Below are 26,128 nucleotides of genomic sequence, written 5' to 3' on the forward strand. Positions count from 1 at the left end.
AGGGAGGGAGATACAAGAGGGAAGGGATATGGGGATATATGTATATGTATAACTGATTCACTTTGTTATAAAGCAGAAACTAAGACACCACTGTAAAGCAATTATACTCCAATAATGATGTTTTTAAAAAAATGTTATCCTTTTCAAAACAGTACTTGATCAGTGGCAAAATTACTTTGAGTATTAATGATAAATTTAACATCTTTAAATGTTAAATTAAAAAAAAAAGCATTTCAGCTTTACATACAGAATCTATTCATAATCTCTCTGCTAAAATTGAAGATTTACATTTTATAACTTGACTGGAATATATGCTGATCACTGAATATGAGAATATTAAGGCTCTTTGACTCGTCCCCAAATGATTTCCAGATGCAATCTCTTATATTTAATTATCTGTGTTGAATCCAGGTTTTGATTTTAATTTAAATGCTATAACCAGGTCATAAAAGATACATTCAACTCAACCAAGCATAAGTGACATTCTCAGAACCCTGCAACCAAGTAAATCTTTTCAATCATATGAATAATATTAGAAACTGATTTTTCTTAACAACACAATAAGCCCTCAAATCTATGCCATTTCTCTTCTATATAATTTTTCTCCAGAAGAGGGAGGAGTTTCAATTTCTTTGTAATTTCCTCTATTTCTATAAAATGATGTTGGTCTACCAGAGCAATGAATTTTTTAAAAACTGGGCTTGCAGTAGAATTTCCTGTGGAATGTAAAAAACAAGTTCCCCTATAAAACTGACAGATACTGAACCCCACCCCAGTCTTACTGACCTAGAATCCTCCCTAGTTAGAATTTGGCATGGCAATTTTTAACTGCCTCATTCTCAGTTTAAGAAATATGTGGGTACTCTAATAGAACTGTATTAGAGTCTTCTACATTAGCTATATCTATACTATATAGTCATTCCATGTTGAAAAAGTTTAATTTGGGTATAAATCTATTACCTCTAGAGCAACTAATTTCCATTTTTAGACAAGATTCTCAGTCGGTTCTTTGAGAAAGGAAACTGTATTATATGCATAATATAGCCAATGTGGAGGTTAGGCTCAAATGACACATAATTTTTACTACAAGTTATTTTCTGGAAAATAAAGCATTTACCACAGACTATGCTTTAAAAGCTTTAACTGTAAAAGCAAAGCTTAAAGATCAAGCCATTTAGAAAGCAGAAAAGTGTTCATGGCTTGTGAATTAAAAGGCAAGCCTTATATTTATTTAAGGAGGCTAGTTAATGAGACATAGAAATCTCTTCTGGGCACAGAAAGACAACATTATCTACTCTCCATACTGCAGGCTAAAATGGACATCTAATTAAGCCGCTCCGCTTCTAAAACCTTTCAGTGGCTTTCCCATTGATCTTTTAGTGGTCTCCAGAAGGATCCCAAACTCTCAATCGGATCTCTTCAAGGTTCTACAAATACCCAAGGGAAGAATCTAATGATGGAATTTATAAGGTACATCCTAATACACCACTGAGAGAAGAAAATACAGTGATCAGTTGAATATCACTTTCAATATGTTGTCCTTTGCAAAAAAATGATATATGCTGACTTGCCTGTGCTGGATTTTGTCATTACTAGCACTATTCTGAGGACGCCATTACTATATAGGGTCTTTCTAAACAAAGCAATCTATCTTTGTCAGTATGTTGTTTAGTACAGAAGAAAGTCACTAAGTGAACATGACCTCCTAGTTCTTAATAATTTTCCTAAGACTAGAAATTCCAATGGTCAATTCAGCCACTTTCTTCTGTGGTTCCAAGATAGTTTCATGGTATATTATATTCCAAGAGGGCTATCATGTAGCTTCATTATTAATATTTTACATTTGTTCAATGTTTCGTAGTTAAAATTTTTTAAATGTTATAATTGATACTTCGTTATCTCCTTATCAACCAAGTATGAGGCATAATAAATATTATTTCCCCATCTAAGAAATGTGAAAATGAAACTACCCTAAGTATGCAAGCTATGAAGCAATTTCCCCCAAATCATACAGTTCCTGCATACATTTACATACTAATTATATTGCATATATATCTTTTGTTTATATGACACTTTACAGCTTACAAAGTGATTTCATATTCATGATTTAACTTGATCTTCACAACAATCCTGTCATTATTTTATGCTATACTGGACCAGTATGGTGTAGCTATTAAGAACATAAGTTGTAAAAGCAGACTGCCTGGATTTGAATACTAGTCCATCACTTTCTGGCAGTGTGCTTCCATTTTTCTTTACCTGAAAATTGAAATATAAATGAACCCTACACATCTACCTCCTGGTTCAGTGACTTTTCTGTTATACTATATCACTTTAATTACATTAAATCAATGATACTACTCATTTACTTATTTTATGACGAATTTATTCAGTAAATGCACAAAGCACGCTTTAACCTGAAATCTTTATTTACCATGACCAGGAAGGGGTTACCTGATTTCTAAATGAAGTCACAAGTCATGTGACTTCATTTAGAAATTACTGCAACAGGCTGTGACATGAAGCATCTCAAAAGCAACCAAATATAAATTTTAGCACCTCAAGAAATGTAGCTTTTTAGAAACACAGGGTCCTTGGCAAATTCTCAGATTGTAATGTCATGTTTCTTGGTCATTATTAGAACAGTTATATTTTAACCTGCTGTGAATATAAAGAGATAAAAAGTAAAATAGATGTTTTATTTATACCAATTTAAATGAAGCTCTCAACATGTATCATTTCTATTTTTTATTCACAGATCACAGCATACTGACATAGTTACAATGTAAATTAGTTAAAAAAAATCCCTATCACCATGAAGCTTACATTCTTGTATGATATACACAACTCCCCCACAACTAAATATATAATGTAATAAATTAATAAGAGCTATAAAAAAATAAAGTACCAGGATAAGGGGATACAGTGATGGGCAGGTTCTATTAGATAAAGTAATTAAGGAAGAGGCCTCTCGGAGGAGGTAACATTTGAGCAGAGCACCGGATAAAGTAAGGAAGTGAGTTATGTGGGAAGAACATTCCAGTATAAATGAATGTTTTATGTGTTTGAGGAATGACAGGAAGGCCAGTGTTGCTGGCGAGCTGCAGGTGAAAGGGAGAGGGGTAGGAAATGATGTAGGAGAGGCAGCGAGGGGTCAGATCAGGTAGCCCCTTGCTGGTCATGGTAAAGATTTCAGATTTAATGTTAAATGTGGGGGAATACAGTGGGAGATCGAGAGAAGAGAAGTCAAAGGACCAGGTTCACATTTTCAAGGATCACGCTGGCTTCTGTGTAAACAGACTACAGGGGGCAAGAGTGGAAGCAGAGCCCTATTAGGAGGCCATTTATTCAAACAGTAAATATTTATTGAGCACCTACTAATAGTAGACATTGTTCTAGGTGCAGAGGATACAGTCGTAAATAGAACAGGCAAAAGTTCCAGCCTTCTAGCCTTACATTCTAGGAGCTATTGCACTAGCCCAGGCAAGAGATGACAGTGACCTGGATTTAGGTGTACCAGTGGAAGTAATGAAAAGGGATCAGATTTAGCATACATTCTGAAGACAAAGCCTACATAATTTGCTGAAAGAGTGAATGTAGAGTGTGACAGAGTAAAGCCAAGAATGACTCCAGTGCTTTTGTCTTATGCCTGTAGGTGATGCCACCTATTCAGACAGGAAACTCAGTAGAAGGAGCAGGTTCTGGGGAAAAATGCAAGAGTTCAGTTTTATGACATGTTAAATTTGAGATGTACCTTGGACACATAGGTAGAAAAGGTAGTGTAGGCAGCTAAAAATACAGATCTAGAGTTAAGGGGAAAGGCAGGGCTAGAGACAGTTTAGGAGTTAAGACAGTATTTAAAGACATAAGAATGGAAGAGTTTCAATCTGATTAGAATCTCCAGGTATTTGAATTTTACAGAAACTGCCCACATGATCAGAATGTGCAGCCAGCAAAACCAATGACCTTAGGAGTGAGAATATAAAGAAAGGAAAAGTCTGAGGAGAGAGCTCTGGAACATCTGAGCATTAACCACATGATCGACAAATATATTCAAATAATCCTTGTACACTTTATGGTGAAGCTAACATACGACATAGAATCTTCACCAACATTACTGAGAATACGCAATTTGAATTGAATTTGTCATCTTCTGAGTAAAATGGTTCACTACCGGACGTTCGTTTTAAAGATTAAGACCGCATAAATGAATCTGAGTCTAATACTTCTTTTGCTACATTTTAACTGAAAAGAACGGAATAGACAAAAGAAAAATGTCTATGAAATAATAATTTTTTCCAATTGCTAATATTTTTAACTTTCTGAGATAAATATCTAGATCATTAATTTTTTGGATTTTCTGCTTTTCTAATATATGTATCCAAAACTAAAGTTTTTTAAAGCATATTTTATATACTACAAGTTTTATTATATTTCATTTTTTATTATTTCCGTTTAAAATATTTTCCAATTTCTTGTGATTTTCTGACTTAAAGGCTACTTAGGAATATATTAATATCCCAACACTTGGGGATTTTGATTTTCTGAGTTATCTTTTAGCTATCATTTTCTATGTTATTTTATAATTGATTAATTCTACTATGGTCACAGTAGTTGAAATCTTTTGACATTTGTTGAGATCTGTTCAATGGATCAGCATATTGTCAATTTGGCAAATAATCCATGCGTACCTGAAAACAATATGTATTCTGCAATTTGGGGGGGCGGTGCTCATATATATGTCTATTTTGTTTGTTGGCTTACTTACTTATTTATTTCCTCATTCATTCAATAAATAAGTCAAAACCTTAAAGTGGCTTTTTAAACTTAAGAAGGAAACTAAAAGACATTCTATAAACTGAAGAAATATAGTGATTATGGAAAATTAAGTTATATCTCCAGGCCTCAAAAGGCACTCTATACTTGGGATTATTCTTCTCAGAACACTGACACCCTGCAACATTTTTCCTTTCCTGGTTATAATAGGCTGTTTCATCCCATGTTTCACTAAGTTGATAGGAAGCAGTTTACCTGATTTTCATCCTGTACTTCCATGTTGTATTGGTCACCTGGCTGAACTTCCGTGACTTTCTCTCCAAGGAGGAAACCCAGACGAGTCATGAGTGTGTTTGCTGCCTCATCTACAGATGGAGGGGGACCAAGTTCTTGTTCAGCATCACCTATAACAGGAAGACATTGAAACACCTGAATCTATCAAAATAAAATGGCCAGTTTTGCAACTATTTTTACATTCAGTTTGGTCATTTCCTTTGTTTTCACATTCTAAATGCAAAATTACTAGGTCCTTGACTAGAAGCTGAATTTTCCACTGTTACATATTATAATTGATAGTCTACTCAGAATCCTCAATATATTTACTTGAAACCCTTGACTTTGAGAGAATGTTTTTGTAACTCATTGAATAGAAGTTTCCCATTTCTTTGGCAGTTAGCCTTCCAATACAAGTCCTAGTCTTGGGATCTAGTCCTGGCCATAATCATCACCTTCATTCAGGTTCTTTTATCTTTTTTTTCCTTACAGTTCGTGTAAATATCCTTTTTTATTTTAAAATCAGTTCAAACTTACAAAAAAGTTTCAAGAATAGTACAAAGAACATTTTTTTCCTTAACCATTTGAAAATATAGACATGATATCCCATCATGCCCAGACAGTATGCATTTCCTATAAACAAGCAATTCTCTTACATAACCACAGTACTAGCAGAGAAATCAGGAACCTAACATTTTACATTATTATGATCTCATCCACAGACCCCATTTAAGTTTTGATATTTATCCAGTAATGTCATTTCTAGCAAAAAGATCCAATTCAGGATTAAGCAACTGCACTGAGTTCTTAGTTCTCTTTGACTCCTTTAATCTCGAACAGTTCCTCAGTCTCATCTTAACTTTCATGATCTTGACACTTTTGAAGCTTACAGGCCAGCTATTTTGCACAGTGTCCCTCAATTTGAAGTTATCTCATGACTTAATTCAGGTTATGCATTTTTGGCAGAACTACTGCAAAAGCAATGCTGTGTTAACTTTGATCACTTGGTTATGGCAGTGTTTGCCAGATATTTCCACTCTAAAATTATACTCTTTCTCTTTGTAATTAATAAATATGTAACGGGGGGATACTTTGAAAGTATGTAAGTACCCCATTCTTCAACAAACTTTTAAATTAAAAAAAATTTTTGTGATAAAAATACACGTAACAAAATTTGCCATTTTAACCATTTTTAAGTGTACAATTCAGTGGCATTAAGTACGTTCACAATGTTGTGCAACCATCTCCATTTTCAGAACTTTTTAATCATCCCCCAGAGAAACTCTGTATCCACTAAATAAAACTCCCCAATCTCCCCTCTTACTAGCCCTAGCAACCTCTATTCTACTTTCTGTCTCTATGAATTTACTTACTCTAGGTACCCCATATAAGTGGAATCACACAGTACTTGTCCTTTTATGTCTAACTTATCTCACTTTGCAAATTTTCAAGGTTCATCCCATGTTAGATCATGCATCAGAATTTCACTCCTTTTTATGACTGACTCCATTTTATGTACATACCACATTTAGTTTATCTATTCATCTGTCCATCAAGTTGGACACTTGAGCTGTTTCCATCTATTAGATATTATGAATAATGATAGTATGAACATTGGTGTACAAGTAGCAGTCTGAATCTCTCCTCAATAAACTTTTGCCCACTACTTTTAGCATCCATTAATGTTTCTTGGTAGAATTACTATCATGCTTGCCAAACAGTGATATTTTCTAAATCCATCACTCTTCTATAGTTTAGTTTCTTTTCCTTTACCTATCTACCTACCTATCTGAACTCAAAGACTCCATTCTTACTCAATGAGTTATAACCTGTTACTATTATTATTTATTTTGATGCTCAAATTGTCCCAAAGTTGGCCACGTAAGCCCTTTCGATTTGGCTCCTGTAACCTTCTGATATATCCCTGTCATTTTCTGAGCACTTCTTTGCTTTCTGGCATCAGATGTTCCGGGCTCATCTTGTACTTTCCCTGCCCTAGCCCTAGAATCAGTCCTTTTCCCAAGAAGAGTTGGTTTTTTTTGTTTTTTTTTGTTTTTTTTTTAGTGGGGAAAGGTATTTAGAATATCAGGTATGCTCATTGCTATCAGGATGTCACTGCCCCCCAGGTCCACTCCGTCGACAGAGTTAGGCAGTATGCTCATACACTTATATACATATACACACAACTCTATATTCATTTTTATTTGTAAATCCATATACAAACATACACTCTAAATGTTCACAAAGATGCTCCAATTCCAATTCAATACCATAGGGTTAATTCTAGACTTCTTCCTTTCCAAAGTTGTAACTCTGTTCTCCAATAGTGAAAAATCTGGTTCTTGTTTTCCTTATTTAATACTATACTTATGTAATCTATCCCCCTACACGTAACAAATCTCACCGCTGCTCACTGCCACCCTGCACACAGGTGCACTACTCACCCTGGTTGGGTTCCTACCCTATGCCAGATGGCCTTGAGCTATCATTTCCCCCACAGTCAGGGTCATTTTTTCAAAATAATTCATATACCATAAACTCTATCCTCTTAAAGTATACAGCTCAATGGCTTTAGTCTCTTCATAAGTTTATGGAACCATCACCACTTTCTAATTCCAGAATACTTTCATCACTCCAAAAAGAAACCCCATTCAGGTTCATTTTTTTGCCCTGGAATTTAGACCCCTAAAATTCCTGATCTCTGGCATTCATTTTAATCCTGTGCTTCCTGACTGCTACACTCTTCCCATACAATTAGCTTTTAACGCAATTTTCTTTTTTCTTTTTTAAGAGCTCAGCTTTTTATTGAACGTGTTAAAGAGGTTTAGTCAAAAAGACCAAAGCCCATGTCATCATCAGACTCTTCAGATTCTTCTTTCTTTGCTTCCACTTTCTTCTCCTCAGCTGGGGCAGCAGTGGTGGAGGGGGCAGGACCTCCTGCCGGTGCAGCCCCAGATGCTGGGGCAGGTCCACCTGCCCCCACATTGCAGATGAGGCTCCCGATGTTGACACTGGCCAAAGCCTTTGCAAACAAGCCTGGCCAGAAAAGTTCAACATTTACACTGGCTGCTTCAATGAGGGCATTGATCTTATCCTCGGTGACTGTCACCTCACTGTCGGACAGGATGAGGGCTGAGTAGATGCAGGTGAGCGCTGAGTCGGAGGCCATGGTGCGGGCGAGTGCTAGGCAGGGGCTGCCGGGCATGGTGCAGTCGCCAGATGAAGTGAGGGCCTACACCCCAATGCGGCCTCAGCTTCCTCAGAAGGACCGAGCACCTTAGCGGCAGCTGAGGAAAGCGTACTTTTCTTTCTATTTAGGCTATTTTTCAGTGGTTACCAACTACAGGAATTATTCTTTTTCAAACCTTTTCACTGAGGGATGCTGAATAATGTCAGTATGAGGTCTTTCCTTGGGCTCAATTTATTTCCAAATAGAGAATTTATAGAAATTTATAGACATAAAAAATAGCCAGGGAACTCAAGATGATCTATTTTAAATGTGAGGCAGAACTAATTTACCTAAACTGAATAATATCTCTTTACATTAACTTGATTCATTTCAACATTTTTTCAGATTTTGTTTTATGTTCAGATGCATTCAGTCTAACCTGTTAACAATCCACAGTAGCACGTATCCTATATAGGATATTACAAAAATCTTTTTTTTTTTTTGGAGTCAGATATGTCCTTTCACCATAGCAAGCATTAACTAGAGTATCATATGGTTTGATGCTAAAATATAATAGCTTAATTTTTTAGGATATTCAGCATTACACATTAAATCACTCCTAATGGCAAGAAAGTGAGGTTTATGTTCTTATTACTCAATTTAACATTTATCTTAACTTCTCTACTAAAGTCACAAGCTGCAGGTCAGAGGAAGGGACTACAGGTGTATCCTTGTATAGTATTACTGAACTCAAGTGCTCCATCTGTGGAAAATCTATATAGAATTCTCACTGAGGACTTCCCTGGTGGCACAGTGGTTAAGAATCTGCCTGACACTGCAGGGGATATGGGTTCAAGCCCTGGTCTGGGAAGATCCCAGATGCCATGGAGTAACTAGGCTTGCACACCACAACTACTGAGCCTGCGCTCTAGAACCTGCGAGCCACAACTACTGAGCCCATGAGCCACAATTACTGAGCCCACGCGCCACAACTACTGAAGCCCTCGCGCCTAGAGCCTGTGCTCCGCAACAAGAGAAGCCACCACAATGAGAAGCCCGTGCACCACAATGAAGAGTAGCCCCCGCTCGCCACAACTAGAGAAAGCCCATGCACAGCAACAAAGGCCCAATGCAGACAAAATAAATAATAAATTAATTAATTAAAAAAGAAAGTGCCTGGACTGGCATTCAAACCTAATTCTACCAGCGTTAAAGTCCCATTAAAAAAAAAAAAAAAGAATTCTCATTGAAATTACGCCAGAGTAGAAAAACAGGATCTATATTCCCTTCCCTACTTCTCTGCAAGAGGCAACAAAAACGGATTTCTCTGCCACAGACCAGAAAGATATCCCAGGGGCTTTATTACCTCTATAATGTCCAACATTATAGGCAGTTCCTTATCTCTCTACCTCTGCCCAACTATGATATTCTAATATAAAATCTCAGGAAAAAGCTGTGTTACAAATGCATGCAAATGCATCTTCAAGACAAGTACCCTAAATCTAAAAAATAATACAAATGAATGTATATACAAAACAGAAACAGAGTTACAGAGATAGAAAACAAACCTGTGGTTACCAAAGGGGAGAGGGAAGGGTGGAGGGACAAATTAGGGGTATGAGATTAACAGATACAAACTACTATATATAAGTAGATGAGCACCAAGGGTATACTATATAGCACAGGGAATTATATCCATTATCTTGTAATAATCTATAATGGAATATAATCTGCAAAAATACTGAACCATTATGCTGTACACCTGAAGCTTACACAAGACTGTAAATCAACTATACTTCAATTAAAAACACACAAATCCCCTATCCGTCATTCAAGCAAATTTCCACCTTTAAACCCTTGCTATGAAGAATTTTTCATTTCGTTACCACAGTGTGTAGAATTTCTAAACTACTGAGTCAACTATTTAATATTATTAAAATTTATCAAAGTCTACTATGATAACAAGAATATTTATAGCATATGAAATTTGAAGTAAACAGTTTCAGGTTAAAATGCTAAATGTAATTCTGAAGACATCTATAATAAAATGTAAAAGTCCCTGACCTCTTTAAATTTCACAACATACTACTACACTATATACAAATGGTAGGCAAGAGGCTATAATTATATTATTATTTCATGCATTATTTGCAAAAGTCCAAATGTTACTCACTTAAGAAAGAGGCTAGGGGAAAAGAAACCAAACTCTTCCTTTTTCTTCTAGGCTCTTATACTCATGTTACTCTTAGTCTTATTATATCACTCTATTTCTCTTAAGTGCTTTTTTTCCCCCTAAATATTAGTTTCTTAAAAAGATACTAATATTTATTATTTTTAAGAAGTCCACAAGCTCATATACTTTATATACATTAAAGTATTTATGGGAGAAATGATATAATGACCAGGTTTTGCTGAAATTACTACAGAAAAAAATGGAGAAGATATAGATAAAACAAAGTTGTCAAAATTACTGAAGCTAGGAAATGACTACATAGTGGTGCATTATTTTATTCTCTGTTTGTGAATGTTTGGAACTTGAGGAAAAAACTCTATGCAGGGAAGTTTCTTTTAAATAACTTAGCAGTTCTCAACTGGTGACAATTTTGCCACCCCAGGGAACGTTTGGCAATGAGTGGAGATATTTCTGGTTGTCACACTGCAGGGAGCGGTGCTGCTACTGGCATCTAGTAGGTAGAGGCCAGGGACTCTCCCAAACAACCTACAATACACAAGACAGCTCTCCACAATAAAGGATTATCTAGCCCCGAAAGTCATTAAACAATATTGAGGTTGAGAAACCCTGAAACAGCTAGAATCACCTTATCCTTTAAAATCTGTCAAATTGGATGAACTCTTACCACACAGTCAGTAGGAAAACCAGTGTCCAACCTGTTACTTCCATGGATTCTTAAAATTACTTCAATTTCTAACTTACAGTGAATTTTTAGTCTTTGGGCTATTTCTTTCCTGAGTGTAGGGTCTGTTTTCTGCACTACTAGATTCTGCTGTAATCTTTTCAGTCTTCAATGAACCTTAGTCTTATGGTGGTGTGTGGACAGGACTTTACTGGGGTTACAGCGTGTTTGTTAAGGGTGGGGGATTATGTCATGGCACAGAACAATTAAATGAAACTAAAAAATATGATATATCTCAAATTTTCAGATTATCTTTTATTAATTATAATAACAGCTAGCACATATGGGGATTAATTATATGCCAGGTACTGTTTCTAAGTACTTTATATACATTAACTCTTTTAATGATCATAACCACCCTATGAGGTAGGCACATATATCCCCTTTTTATGAATAAAGAAAGTGAAGCACAGAGGGATGAGTAACTTACCCAAATTCATAAGCTAATAAGTAGCTGATCCAGGAAATCTGGATCTAGAACTCAGGCTCTTAACCCCTAAGCTCTACTGTCATCCTTGATTCCAGTCTCTCACCATTTTGCTGGGCATCACTTCCTACCTCCCCTCTGCCCAGGGTATTTGTTCAAAACTCTCAAAATTCCTCTTAAATCCTCATACCAAATATTTTACCTATCTTTTCTGTCTCATCCATGACCATCCAGGCGATGTGAAGAAGGTGTCATCTTCATAACCAAACACGCCCAATTAAGGTATGTCCCTAAACAAAGACAGTACTTTTCTTGAGTGGGATTCTACTGTGACTCCTTTAATAATGATGAATTTGGAGTATGATACACAACAAAACAAGATGGCTGGTAGGTTGTTGGAAAATAATCACCGTGACACTATTATACACAAAATAAATCATATCATTCATACATTATGTTGATTAAAACTCTTGAAATTTATCTTGGCTATTTGGGAGCAGTGTGTTTATGCAATAGGCTTTGCTCCCAGAGTACTGAATGAGGAATACAGCACCGTAAAACTAAAGGATTCTTATGCCTGGATACTTTTTCCACAGCAGAAGTGGTTATTGAATGTTTATCAAATGCCTTTTTTAGCCTCTATGAAGAAAACTAGTTGTTTTTATTTCTCTTACAGCTATTAGTATGATGAACTATTTTAATGGATTTTGTAATTTTGAAAAGCTTTCATTAAAGTTAATAGGAATTATTATTAAACATTAAAAAAAAATAAAGGATTTAAAATTCACATGGGAATGGAAAGGTCTAGGAATAGTAAAGAAAATGTGAAGAAGAATGACTGCTATTACTTAATATCAAGGTTTAATCTAATGCTAAAGTAATTAAGACAGAGTATGATTGGTACAAGCATAGATAAAATGACCAGGAGAACAGAATAAAGAATCCAGAAACATATCTATACATGTATAATCACCTTATTTGGACAGAGATGCCATTGCAATATTTTAGTAATCAAATGGCATTGGTGATGGATCAGTATGTATGAATAAAAATGAAACCTGTCCCAACCTCATCCCATACACAAAAATCAATTCCAGGTGGATAAAAGACCCAAATACGAAAGATAATACATTTTCTGGAAGATAGCCTAATAGAATAACTTCATGAACTAGGACTAGGCAAAGATTTCTTAAAAAGAACACAAAAAAGAAAAGATGGGTAAGTTTATTAATGAGAAAAACTTCTGTTCACCAAAGACTCCATTAAAACAGTAAAAAGGGGCTTCCCTGGTGGTGCAGTGGTTGAGAGTCCGCCTGCCGATGCAGGGGATACGGGTTCGTGCCCCAGTCCGGGAAGATCCCACATACCGCGGAGCGGCTGGGCCCGTGAGCCATGGCCACTTAGCCTGCGCGTCCGGAGCCTGTGCTCCGCAATGGGAGAGGCCACAGCAGTGAGAGGCCCGCGTACCGCAAAACAAAACAAAACAAAACAAAACAGTAAAAAGGCAAGCCATAGAGTGGGAAAAACATCTTTAGTTCATACATCCAACAAAGGACTTGTATTTAGAATATACAAAGAACTCGTACAAATCAATAAGAAAAATAAAGACAATACGATTAAAAGATGAACAAAAGAAATTCCACATGGGAATTTACAAAACTCCTGTTTTATACAAAATGTTCAACATTATACGGAAATGAAAATCAAAACCACAATGAGATACCACTACGTATGTGTAGTGCAGGATAGCACACAAAAGAAACAAACCAGAAACACCTGATAATATGGGGTAAAAGGACAGTTAAATCCTGCTGTACTGGTGTGAATGTAAACTGGTAGCATCAAATCTGGAAAAAAATTTAGACTGGGGACTGAAACCCCATGACCCAGCAAGTCTACTACTAGGTATATACCGAAAGGAAAAGTATATGTAGGGGCATCAAAATAGATGTAACAAACATTCATAGAATTGTTCGTAATAGCCAAAGTTGAAAATGTCCATCAACAGTAGACATACAATGAAATATGAGAGCAATGAAAGAGAATCTCACAAACACACTACTAAACAAAAGAAGACAGACTCAAAGAAGTACATACTAAATGACTTCGTTTATATAAAGTTTGAAAACTGGTAAAAGAAATCATTGATAATGCAGTCGGAACAGCGGTCAAGCTTAGAGGGAATGGATTATGATGCAGAGGAAACATGAGGAAAGGTTCTGAGGTGCCAGTAATGTTCTATGTCTTGATTTAGGTAGTGGTTATACAAGTGTGTTCACTTCTGAAAATTGCACAGAGCTGTATAATTATTATTTGTATACCTTTCTGTAATTATGTTATATTTTAATTTTCAAAACTTACAGAAAATGTATTAAGGACATAGGACACTGGGTTTGAGAATGAAACAATATTCACAATACTTTTTTTTCCTCCAAGAAAGGAGTCTACAGCTATGAAAAACTAATGCTATATATCATTAAAAATTGAGTGTAAAATAAAAAATTATCTGACCACTCCCCTCTTACATCGGTTAACTTAAAGTGGAGCAATGACCTAAGGATAGAGAGAAGCCAGTATATATACAAGAAGTATTTTGTAAATTAAAGGAAGTAGTAGAGAGCACAGAGAAAGAAACAATTAAACTTGTTCTGGAAAGATGGAGGAAGAAAAGGAGGAAAGAAGGTTTTTTGCAGGAAGCCATACTTGTTTGATTTTTTAACAGTAGAGTTATTAAGGAAAAAGAGCAGGGGGAGGAGCAATTTTCAGATTCAAGTTCTGTAAGACTTACCAGTTCAACACAAATACAGAATCCTGAAATCAAAACTGAGTAATATAACATATTTAGTATTGTTTTAAAAGAGTGTTTTAAGTTTATTTCTGGAATAATAATATTGATAGTTGTACTAGTAGTAATAATAACTTATTGAGGCATTACTGTCTGGTACTTTTCTAAGTGCTTTACATGTATTAAATCATTCAATCTTCACAACACCTTCCTTATCGTACAGATAGTAAAAGTGAGGCACACACAGATCAAGCTTTTGCTCACCCACAGTTACACAGTTAGGCAAGTGACAGAGTCAATGTTGAAGTCCAGGCTGCCTGGCTGCTGGACTCATTATTTTGCCAGGAAATATGTGATTATTAAGTACAAACTGTTTAAATGGTTATTTTATTTATTAATGGGATCCAGCAGAATAACCTCCATGGACAATACAAGAAAGCATGAATTAATTCAATAAATATTTACTAAGTACTTTCTGTGTGTCCAGCACTGTGTGAGGTATTAGATCACATTTGTGAACAATGGGCACAGTCCCTGTCCTTAAGGAGCTTATAGTCTCATGGGGAAAAATGGAAAATAGATAATTTGAATCATAGCAAATTAAACTCTGAGAAATATAATGCAGGCAAGAAATAGGATGCTGTAAAAAAGCAAATGCTGAATATTTCAGAATATTTTGGTGTTTTGATGACATCAATTTTCTTTTCAGAGATGGTTTATACTTTACAACATTTGCAAAAAGTATTTTTTACTCTAAGTAGCCAAACTGCAGAAGGATTAAACAATGATTAAAACTGTGCCAAGAAATGAATTCATTTCTTGGATACAATTAGCTAATGTATCCAAATCCCTAATCTGTATTCCTAACATGGCAGGCTACACATAGAACAGTTCCACAGACTCTTAATTCTCAGCATTCTCTTAGTATTTTCTCATCGGGCTGTTTACATTTTCCTTTATGATCTGTTAATTATAAACTGCTTGTTCTCATCTATTTCAAGACTCAGAACTTTGTACTACATTTAATCAAATAAAGAAACCCATGCTTTCTCTCCAACAGAGTTACAAAACCTGTGATTAGTTTGGCCCAACTGCCAAAGCAAACCTGGTTGTATTTTCATTTCTTAGTTCTTAAATGGCAACCTAAATTTTTCCTTTTCTGATGAACATTGGAAATGGGTGACCAACAAAAGCAGTGCTTCTGCAGTTTGCCGCAGGAAGTGCTAAAGTGGAGCTCTACCACATCCTCCCCACACTGAGCTCCTGATTGCGAGAGTCACTGCCAGTGATCCAGTGATCAAGAATCAAAGCAACACCACTAGCCCATCTCTACTCATAGAGGCTGACCTGAAAGCATATCCCTACACTTCTTAGTTCCCTTGGGCATAACTGAAGAAGAGGGGGAGAAAATACATGAAATGATTGTTGATACTGTGGGGTGGGTATATGGGAGGTTCTTTGGGTAGGTTTAAAACTTTACACAATGAAAGATGTTTTTGGCTTGGCCATGTGACTTTATTTGGACCTTGGAATGTTATGAGCAGAGGCTTGAAATGTACCTGAGCAGTTGGGCTTGTGTTCTTGTGCTCTGGTGATCCGCCAGGAGAAAGAGCTTCTCTCCAGTGGATGCCCCTTCATCCTGGGCCCCAAAATGAACACCCACAGGCCTGAGCCCAACTTGAACCCCAGAGCTGCTCAGCCAACCTGCAGCCTGAGACAGAGCCATCCCAACCCACACTTGCAAATCCATGACTAAAAAAAACTGCTTATTTTTTGGTTGCTCTAAATTTTAGGGTGGTTTGTTACACAGCATTATTATGAGCATTTACTTTTTAGGTACTTAATTTGATTCAAATGCAACCATAACTTATTAGCAGACCAAAATGAAACCCTGGTGATTTCTCTTACCATGTATTTTCTGTTCAGTATAACCATTCTCTCATTCTCAACCACTCACCTTCATACCCACTCACTTCTAGCTGTCATCTTATTCCAGGATTCTATTCTATTTCTTACTCACCTATTGATCTTGTCTTTTTAAAGATGTAATTTACATACAATAAATTATATTCCAATAAAGTGTGCAATTCAATGGATTTTGACAGATATATACATCTGTGAAACTACCACCAAAATTGAGATACAGAACATTTCTATCATCCCCAGAAGTTTCCTTAGGTCCCTTTGAAGTCAAACCCTCTCTCAAACCCTAGCCACAGGCAACCACGTTTTCTATTATCAGAAACAGAAACCACTGCTTTCTGTTATCTTAGTTTATATCTTCTATAATTTTATATAACTGGAATTAAATAGTGTATTTTCTCTTTTGTCTGGCTTCTTTGGTTCGGTTTTTGAAATCTATTCATGTCTCAACAGTTTGTTTCTTTTTATAGCTGAGTAGTATTCCTTCGTATGGCTATACCACCTTTCTTTTCTTCTTGCTGATGAACACTGGGTTGTTTCATATACAATAGTTTTTTGGCTTTTATATATGAAGAAACTACGAATATTCTTATAAAAGTCTTTGTGTGGATATATATTTTAACTTCTCTTGGACAAATACAAAGTTGTGTAATGGCTGGGTTATAAAGTTTAAACATTTAACTTTGTAAGAAATTGCCGGTTTCCAATGAGGTTGTTCAGTTTACACTCAAGTAGTGTGTAAGAGTTCTAGTTGCTCCATATCCTCGCTAATGCTTCGTATTGTGAGCCATTTTGATTTTAGCCATACCAATGGGTGCACAGAGGTATCTCATGGTTTCACTTTGCATTTCTCTGATGACTAAAGATATTGAACACCTCTTCATGTATTTACTGGCCATTCTTATATCTTCATTTGTGAATGTTTCTCCAAATCTGTACTTTAAAAAATTAGGTTCTCTTCTTAATATTTGTAAGAGTTCTTTATATTGGATACAAATCTGTCAGACATATGTATGCTAATATTTTTCCTGTTCTATGGCTTGCCTTTTCCTTTTCTCAAAAGTCTCTTTTGAAGAACAAAAGTTTTAAATTTAGATAAAGCCCAACTTTTAAATTCTTTCTTTTATAGCTCACACTTCTTTTGTCCTATCCAAGAAAACTTTGCCTACCTTAAAATTGCAAAGATTTGCTCCTAGCTCTTACATTTAGGTCTATGGTACTTTAAGTTAACTTTTGTGCACGGTATGATGTAAGGATTGATGTTCACTTCTCCACTGAATTTCCCTGACACCTTTATTGAAGAATAATGGAAGTCCTTTAACTTTGCTGTTCTTTTGAAAAAGCACTGGGGCCACTCTAGGTCATTTGCATTCCTATAAAAATTTTTAAATCATGTAAATTTCTAATCATGTAAATCTTATAAATTTCTACAAACATGTTTTTTCTCGGGATTGTAGTAAATCAAAATTGCTACTTTAGCAATACTGAATCTTCTAATCCATAAATGATATCTTCATTTATTTGGATCTTTATCTCAGCACTGTTTTATTTATAATTTTTAGTGTACATGTTTTGTTAAATTTATCCCTAAATATTTCATGATTTTGGATGTTATTGTAAATGATGTTTTTAGATTTAATTTTCCAATTGTTCTTTGTTAGAATATAGAAACACTCCTGATTTTTATATACTGACCTCACTGTCCTTCTTTTATACTTACATAAATGCATTTATATAAATGTTATTGGAAATGTATCTTGCAAGTATTAGTCTGTGTTTGTGTATTGCTCTGCTAGTATATATTTATATAATATAAAGGTAGTTAGAGTTGGGGTGGGAATCTCCATGTCCACATAGAACACTGACATATCGAGGCAGTTTATCAGAGGCTTGCTTTACACCGAATTTGGGAGAAACAATGATGAGACACTCGGGTATTACCTAGTTCTGGCATTAGGATTCTTAAACAGGAAAGGAAGATAGTCACAGACTATATTCTAAATTCCTCGGGCAAGTCCATAAATACTGACATATATGGAAACTTTTTTTTAGTGTTCCTAGGGGAAACAATTTGGGGTGGAAGACGAGATGCCACTTCCAATACCTTTGAACTTAACTGCAGGAACCTGGTTCTGAGTTCTTCCAGCTGGGGATAAAGGTAAGGGGAATGGAGGTAGTGTAAGGGTGTAAGAAAATGAGGCTAATAAAAGAGCTGTAAAACTAGGGGTACTGTACAGAACCGAAAGAGTAAGTTAATTCTAATTTAGAAGTCTGACAAGAGCTGTAATACTGGTATACTAAAAAAGCGCTACCTCACACAGCATAGCTTCAGTGCCATGAGATGACTAAATCAAAATCAGTTAATGTGGAAAGTGATACACCACCAAGGCATCAATAGATTCCAAAGTCATGTCAAGATCTGCCTTTGTCACTGGGAATGATGTTATGTGAAAAAAAGGTATGGAAATAAATGAAGACCACCCAAATAAGAACAAGAAAAGGCTATTTATTCAGAGCTTGCTATAGCAAGGGAATCAGCTACTATCACTTGCACCTGGAGGAGACTTAAAGGTAGGCAGAGGAGTTGAAAAGCTTTATAGTGGGAAAAAAAGGAGAGGCTTCAGGTTATGCCCGGATTGGAGGCACCTGGCACAGAAGAGCTGAAGGTGGGCTAACTAGAAGCATCCTACATGACTGGCTAGGTGTGTGTATTTAGCCTTCTCTGGTTACTCCTAAGTTGGAAGTGAGGGCAAATACTAGGGAAGCTGTCAGTTAAAATTCAAGCCCTGGTCATTTAGTTCCAATAGTTACAGGAGTTACTTTTGGCTTCCTGGACTGGTTATTAGAGATAGTAGTCTTACTTCCTACAAGTCTGACTTGTAGATAGTAAGTTGGGTTCCTAGGCTATCTGCTGCAAATTGGGTGTCAGAACTCTATTTTTATACATGGTCTGGTCATTGTTATATACATTCAGTTTCTCAAAGGATAGTGTTAAGCTTATTCATGTATTTATTTTCTTTTTCCTGACCTTTGAGGATAAATGTGTCACATTTGGCTGGCAGATATTTTCCTGAAATCCTCATTCCTTTTTTTATACTCATTGATTATGTTCTCTAATTACATTTATTACAATTCACTCGTAGCTGACTGATCTCAGTTGGCTGCCATGGCCGAATTCTTATCTAGTGAAGCTTTAAGCCCCTTCCCATATGCCAGTCACATTGGCCTTGTAGGTAGACTTCTATCAATGGAAGGAGAGAGTTTAGGAATTTAAAGCAAATGAGATACCACAAATAAAAAAACCACTGAAAGAAATACCACCTCCCCTTTCTCAACACCATAGTGAAATTACATTATAAGCACAGATTAAGAAATCATGGTTCCAGTTGTTCACACAGGCCCCTCTGTAGTAAATTAGAAAAAGACATATTCCTAAGTAGAGAGAAAACCATGTAATTTACACATATTTATAACATACTAAATTTTTTTTCATTTTGCCTTCCTCTGACTTTTTAGGTTCATTTCATTCATTCAACACACACTGAATGAACACCTACTATGTGTTAGTCAGTCACTGCACTAGGCACTGTGGATACAGTGGTAAGCATAAAGGAGAAAATGTGTAAATTGTCCAGATGAGTGTTTTTGGTCATTTTAGTGTGTTTTTTTTCCCTTCTTTTCTTCTTGTTTGAATATTTAAGAAGAAATGATTTAGGGATAACTGTTATTCAAAAGCTTTCATTAGAGAAATGCTGTGATGATTCACTTATAGTTTAATTCTTTCTTCTCTCTAAGGCAGAGAGCATATAATCTGGGTCATTATAAAAAATGTCACTTGATTAGGGACCAGATAAGGCATTTGTTGTACTAGAGAATTCATTGCATAGAATAAATTTTAACTAAGAAAATAAGCATCATTGCTCTGGTAAGGTACCAGAAAATAGCATCCATATTTTATGCCCTTGACTGTAATGGAAGTTTTACTTGTATACAAATGAATTCTAACCAGAGTTCTTTCACTTTAAGACTTATAAACAGGGCTTCCCTGGTGGCGCAGTGGCTGAGAGTCCGCCTGCCGATGCAGGGGACACGGGTTTGTGCCCCGGTCCGGGAAGATCCCACATGCCGCGGAGCGGCTAGGCCTGTGAGCCATGGCCGCTGAGCCCGCGCATCTGGAGCCTGTGCCCCACAACAGGAGAGGCCACAACAGTGAGAGGCCCGCATACCGCAAAAAAAAACAACAACTTATAAACAGAAAAATTATTTATATGAAACAAATACCTTTACATTTTAAGGGTAGCATTCTGTTCTATAGTATCAAAGATGATTTACACAGATTAATAGAAAATTGAGTCTTTAATATATGCACTAGGAATTTTGTGGTAAATACAAAAAATATATTACATGGCTTTTGATATTCAATGTTTTAATGAAACATTAACCAGCAGATTAGAACATCCCTTCTAAAATTGGTTTGCAACAGAGCCAAGCAATAGAAAGCCAGACTGTAGTAAGCTTGTGTCTCATGATCCTCTTCAAACACTAAAGAAACTCTCCAATCATTTTGCATGATGACTCCTATTCCCTATTTAAAATTTTTTTTCTGGCAGCAATATAAACATCAGCTTCATCCACTCACAATTATAATTTAACTATACGGCTATTGTAGAAGGTAAGATGAAAGCTGAAAACATAATAATGTTTAACTTACCTCAGTAATCTATGAAATACATTTGGGATTTGTGACTGGATAAAACAGACATTTTCCTCCCCAATCTAATAGTAATAGGTCAAATAATACCAGAAAGACATCAGGCACAGAAAGGCAAGTTTTTCAACAATTCAGTATCATGGGTAATATCATAATCACATTTGGCAAAACTTGCCAAAATTTTGATGCAAAATACTAATTTCTTTGAGATTAAGTTCCAAGTCCAAACAGGAGACAAATTGCTCAAAGAGATGGACCATGAACCAACTCTGAGAACCTGTTTCAGGGCTTCCCTGGTGGCACAGTGGTTAAGAATCCACATGCCAATGTAGGGGACATGGATTCGAGCCCTGGTCCGGGAAGATCCCGCATGCTGTGGAGCAACTAAACCCGTGAGCCACAACTACTGAGCCTGAGCTCTAGAGTCCATGAGCCACAACTACTGAGCCCACGTGCCACAACTGCTGAAGCCCACGTGCCTAGAGCCCGTGCTCCGCAACAAGAGAAGCCACTGCAATGAGAAGCCCGCGCATTGCAATGAAGAGTAGCCCCTGCTCGCAGCAACTAGAGAAAGCCCATGTGCAGCAATGAAGACCCAACGCAGCCAAACATAAATAAATTAATTAAAATAAATAATTTTTTAAAGGCCTGTTTGAAAAGAGAAGTTCTTTATATTGATATTTAATCAACCGGCTAATACTATCAGTTCAATTTCTTAGTAGATAGCTCCCAGAATTTATGGGGACTGGTTTGTCCAAAGAGGTAGTGTTCTAAGACTGTTTTAGCATACAGTCTGTTCCCATGTAGCTTCATGGGGAGCACAGAACAGAAAAATAAAAATGTATACATACCTTCAGATGTATACATGATCTACAAATACAAATGCTAGAATTTTTTTCCCCCAAAGGAAATAATGATGATAGGGACCTTTTAGTAATTGGAAACCTTCCAGCTGATGACAATTATTAAAAACTGGACAAAATATATTTTAAAAATCTTTTGGAAAGCATTAAAGATCCAACAAGATGGTGCTAAGTCATCATTATAAGAACAGGGAGAAGACGGAAATCAGAAATGGAGATCTGGCCCAGCACGGAGAGCCACTTTAGCACTGGGGGCATTTCTTAACAGGAAGAAATGACTGAGCAGCTGAGTTGTGTGTTTAACTGTCTCACAAGGTCAGGGGAACAAAAATGGAGTCTAGGATCTTCCAGGAGTGGGAGATCTAGTAGAACACCCCATACTTTAGGCTGAGACCCTTAAGAGCTACAACCTATGGGTAAAGATGAACCAGAAGTAAACTAGGTCCTGCAGTACTGATTTGTGTCATTTCATTGGCTTGGAAAACTTCACACCCTGAACTTGGATTGAACTGGTCACAGGTGGCAGAAGCAAATGAAAACCCTCTCTGGAAAAAAAAGAAATCATCCTACTTTCAGATTATTTCTACACATATTTTCAAATATTAAATCCAGCACACAAAAATAATTAGGGGTATGAAAAGGCAAGAGAATTAGCAGAATAATAGGCAAAAGAAATAACGGTAAAGGTCATAGGGTTAGAGTAGTACAGTCAATCTTTTAAGATTATTCTTAATATAAGATTGTAAAAATGTGGTAGAAAAGAGCTAGAGTCTGTGGGAAGATGAGTGGTGGAGATGGAGGAAGGAGAGAGCAGTGGGAGAGTTACAAGAATAAGAGTCATTTGATGAACACCGTGTTGGAAAAGGTGAATATTTCCCTAACACCACCAGAGGTTATTGGTTGAGGAAATTCTCCTTTAGTTCTTCTCTTTTTTAAGTAACATTACATTTCAATTGTTTAATCATGCATAATGCTTCCTCCTAGCAGAGCTACACCATAGTAGCTAATAACAAATGATATTCTAAATAGTAGCTTATGTCAGCTAATGAATGATCTAAATCAAGAACTCTTGATGTGAGATCCTATGATACACTTTTGAAAGTCTATGAATCTCCTGAAATTGCATGTTTTAATAGGGAAAGAGTAAGGGAAATTTTCCTTCTTTCATCTTCCAGTTCTTCTTTGCCACCTTCTAAAAAAAGTAACGACTTCCTGTAACCCACAGCAGAGGCTGCAAACTCAAATACCTTCAGGATATAAGAAGTTTTAATATATCTGGCATGGCTAGGGGTGATAGTAGCAGGAATGATAAAGTGTATGTTGAGCTGCAGAATATACAGCCAGGCTGAAGGCACTCTATTTCTTTTCAATGTGCTTGCTAAACAGTTTTTGAATACCTTATCTCAAAAAATGTGACTACTGTTTTAAAATTAAATATAAGTTGGAGGTTAAGATGGTGGTCTCGGTCTAAGATGTTTTCCATAGTTCTAAGTGAGAGCCACCTCTCAATATGGAGGATCAGGAGGGCAGAAAATAGGGAAGAATGGTCCCTGGATGTAGATGGGAAAACTAGATCCATGTCAGGGTACCAGTGACACAGGTCACTGTCAATCCTCAACTGAGGGAAAAAAAGTGACTTAGTTGGGGCAGGTGCAGAGAAATCTAAGGAACCTTTAATCACAGGACCCCATCTCCTTAAAACAGAAGTGTATGAATTTTTCCTACTTACCCTTCCTTTCCCCTACTTCCTTCCTAAATAACTGCCTTCTTTAAATTAACTCACCTAGAGCCTAAGTTAAAGAACCAACTTTTATGGAATCTCTACAGTTGCATTATTTAGATACCTAGCTTTAGGGTATGGAATGGAAGTTAGCAATAATGTAACTTCCTTAGAAGACTCTAGTCTGATTCTTATTAATTTTGGTTTGCTTAGACTAGTTTTCAGATAAAACTATTACACAGGGCAAACAAACCTAAATGTTTTATTAATTTCTTCAAAACTCAGACAATATGCAAAATTTTGCACGTGGGTGCAATTTTCTGGAGAGGCTGTCCATAAACTTCATCAGTAATCCATATATATATAAAATGATAGTGTTGTACACAATGAACTTACCCATGTTATATGTCAGTTATATCTCAGTAAAGCTGGAAAAGGAAAAAAATGCTCCCTAAAAAGTAAATTTATCTCCTAATAACCTTATACTCTTTTTTTTTTAATTAATTAATTTATTTATGGCTGTGTTGGGTCTTCACGGCTGTGTGCGGGCTTTCTCTAGATGCGGTGAGCAGGTGCTACTCTTCGTTGTGGTGCGTAGGCTTCTCATTGCAGTGGCTTCTCTTTGTTGCAGAGCATGGGCTCTAGGTGCACAGGCTTCAGTAGTTGTGGCACGCGGGCTTAGTTGCTCCACGGCATGTGGGATCTTCCCGGACCAGGGCTCGAACCTGTGTCCGCTGCATTGGCAGGTGGATTCTTAACCACTGCGCCACCAGGGAAGCCCCTATACTTTTTATTAATAACTTAGACATACACAAATAAATGGGGGAAAAAAGTCCTACACACACACACACACACACACACACACAGACTGTGGTTCTCCCTTGTGCTATTTAGGAATAAAATTTTTATAAGATTAGGGACTCTTTGCATTTTAAAAAATTCATTACTCTAGCACTTAGCTAAGAGAACAGGCTTTTAAATGCTTATAATCTTCCATTACAACATCCCACTATTCTGATTCTCTCCCATTGGAAGTGGGAATCACTGTAGAGGCAGGACACCTAGAGATAGAAAGTACTCATTGCTTGGCAAAACTTACACTAGTTTCCTTGCCTACATAATTGCCCCCAATGTACAAGAAGTACTACGTGCACGTCAATGTATGATGAGGACTATTTGGCTGAAATGAAAAGCAGTATATGACAAGCTCAAGAACCTTAAACGCTTCACTGAAATCTGTAAGACTGACGTTTATCATTGAATGTTCCTTTGGATTTTAAACTGAGGTTTCTAACAACTGCTTTGAACAGACATATGTTTGAGATACAAAATATGGTAAAAATGTGTTACTTGTGTAATACAGTATTTCCATATTATTCCCCTACTGACCTGGATTTCCTTACCCATCGTACAATGTATTCTAATGTGGAAAGCAAGGCATTTATATATTGCTCACAGTAAGAAAAGTATTATCCTCAAAAGTCACCTTTGTCTAAATGGCAAATGTATTCTCTGTTGGCTTCCAAATCTGGAATTTATTCTAGAACCTGCACGTTAAAATAACATGATGTAGTTACCCAGACTTAAAGAGAAAAACACCATTCTAGGAACAAGTATTTCACTGGACCATAATAGTATAGGTTAGGCAAGAAGAAAGAACTACAGACAGTTATCAGAAGGGCAGCAGAGGAATTCTGAATATAAAAGGGTAGGATACCAGGAATACTATGGAACTCTTCTATTGGAAGACAAGGATGAGAAGGATTCATGCTTCCAGAACACAGAAAGGTACATATCAAATACGTAGAAAAAGCAAGGAAAACTCATTGCTTCATTTAAACAACTTTCTTTAAAATTTCAATTTACTCCTTTGAGTGTGGGTTGGACCTGGTGACTTGCTTCTCATGAAAAGAATACAACAAGAAGTGACAGGATGTCACTTTTGAGACTAAGTTATAAAAAACTGTTACTCTCATATTGCTTGCACTCTCTGCCTCTTGCTTGCTTGCTCTCATGAAGCAAGTTGTCATGTGTGAGGTGCCCTGTGGAGAAGCCCACATGGTGAGGAACTGAGGGTGTCCTCTGGTAAAGGCCAGCAAGGAACTGAGGCCCTCAGTTCAACAGCCCATAGGAACTGAATCCTTCCAACAACCATGTGCATAAACCTGAAAGGGGAGCCTTTTCCAGTTGAGCCCTGAGATGACTACAGCCCAGGCTGTCATTTTTTTTTGCTGCTCCTTGCAGCTTGCAGGATCTTAGTTCCCTGACCAGGGATTGAACCTGGGCCCTTGGCAGTGAAAGTGCAGAGTCCTAACCACTGGACCGCCAGGAAACTCCCCAGGCTGCATCTTGATTGCAGCCTGTGAGAGACCTTGACCCACAGAATGCAGCTAAGTAGCATCTACATTCCTGACCCACAGAAACTGTCAGACAGTAAATGTTGCTGTTTTAAGCTACCAAGTTTTATGGTAATTGGTTATATAGCAATAGATAACCAATACAAGGACCTATATTCACAAGGGTACTCAATAATGATAAACAGAATATAACCAACACTTCCCATATC

General features: G+C 36.6%; 2 protein-coding genes across 3 annotated transcripts in view; both read right to left on the bottom strand.

The window, feature by feature from the left end:
* The window catches only part of TANC2 (tetratricopeptide repeat, ankyrin repeat and coiled-coil containing 2), a 308,377-nt gene that overhangs the window by 146,640 nt on the left and 135,609 nt on the right, over nt 1-26,128 (bottom strand). Inside the window, exon 4 of the mRNA XM_024761041.1 lies at nt 5,032-5,180. Coding sequence (XP_024616809.1) covers nt 5,032-5,180 — 149 coding nt within the window. The remainder of the gene's footprint in view (nt 1-5,031; nt 5,181-26,128) is intronic.
* On the bottom strand, nt 7,872-8,254 carry LOC112410426 (60S acidic ribosomal protein P1-like). Of its 2 annotated transcripts, XM_024761043.1 has the most exons (2): nt 8,148-8,218; nt 7,872-8,072 (listed from the first exon to the last, which is right to left on the bottom strand). In XM_024761043.1, exons 1-2 carry the CDS (start codon nt 8,216-8,218, stop codon nt 7,874-7,876), a joined length of 270 nt encoding a protein of 89 aa, XP_024616811.1. In that variant the 3' UTR covers nt 7,872-7,873. The 2 variants fall into 2 exon arrangements, with proteins under 2 accessions (XP_024616811.1, XP_024616810.1); XM_024761042.1 differs by having other exon boundaries at nt 7,872-8,254.

This window comes from Neophocaena asiaeorientalis, unplaced genomic scaffold (genome assembly GCF_003031525.2).
Source record: "Neophocaena asiaeorientalis asiaeorientalis breed wild unplaced genomic scaffold, Neophocaena_asiaeorientalis_V1.1 scaffold30, whole genome shotgun sequence".
NCBI classification, from domain to species: Eukaryota; Metazoa; Chordata; class Mammalia; order Artiodactyla; family Phocoenidae; genus Neophocaena; species Neophocaena asiaeorientalis.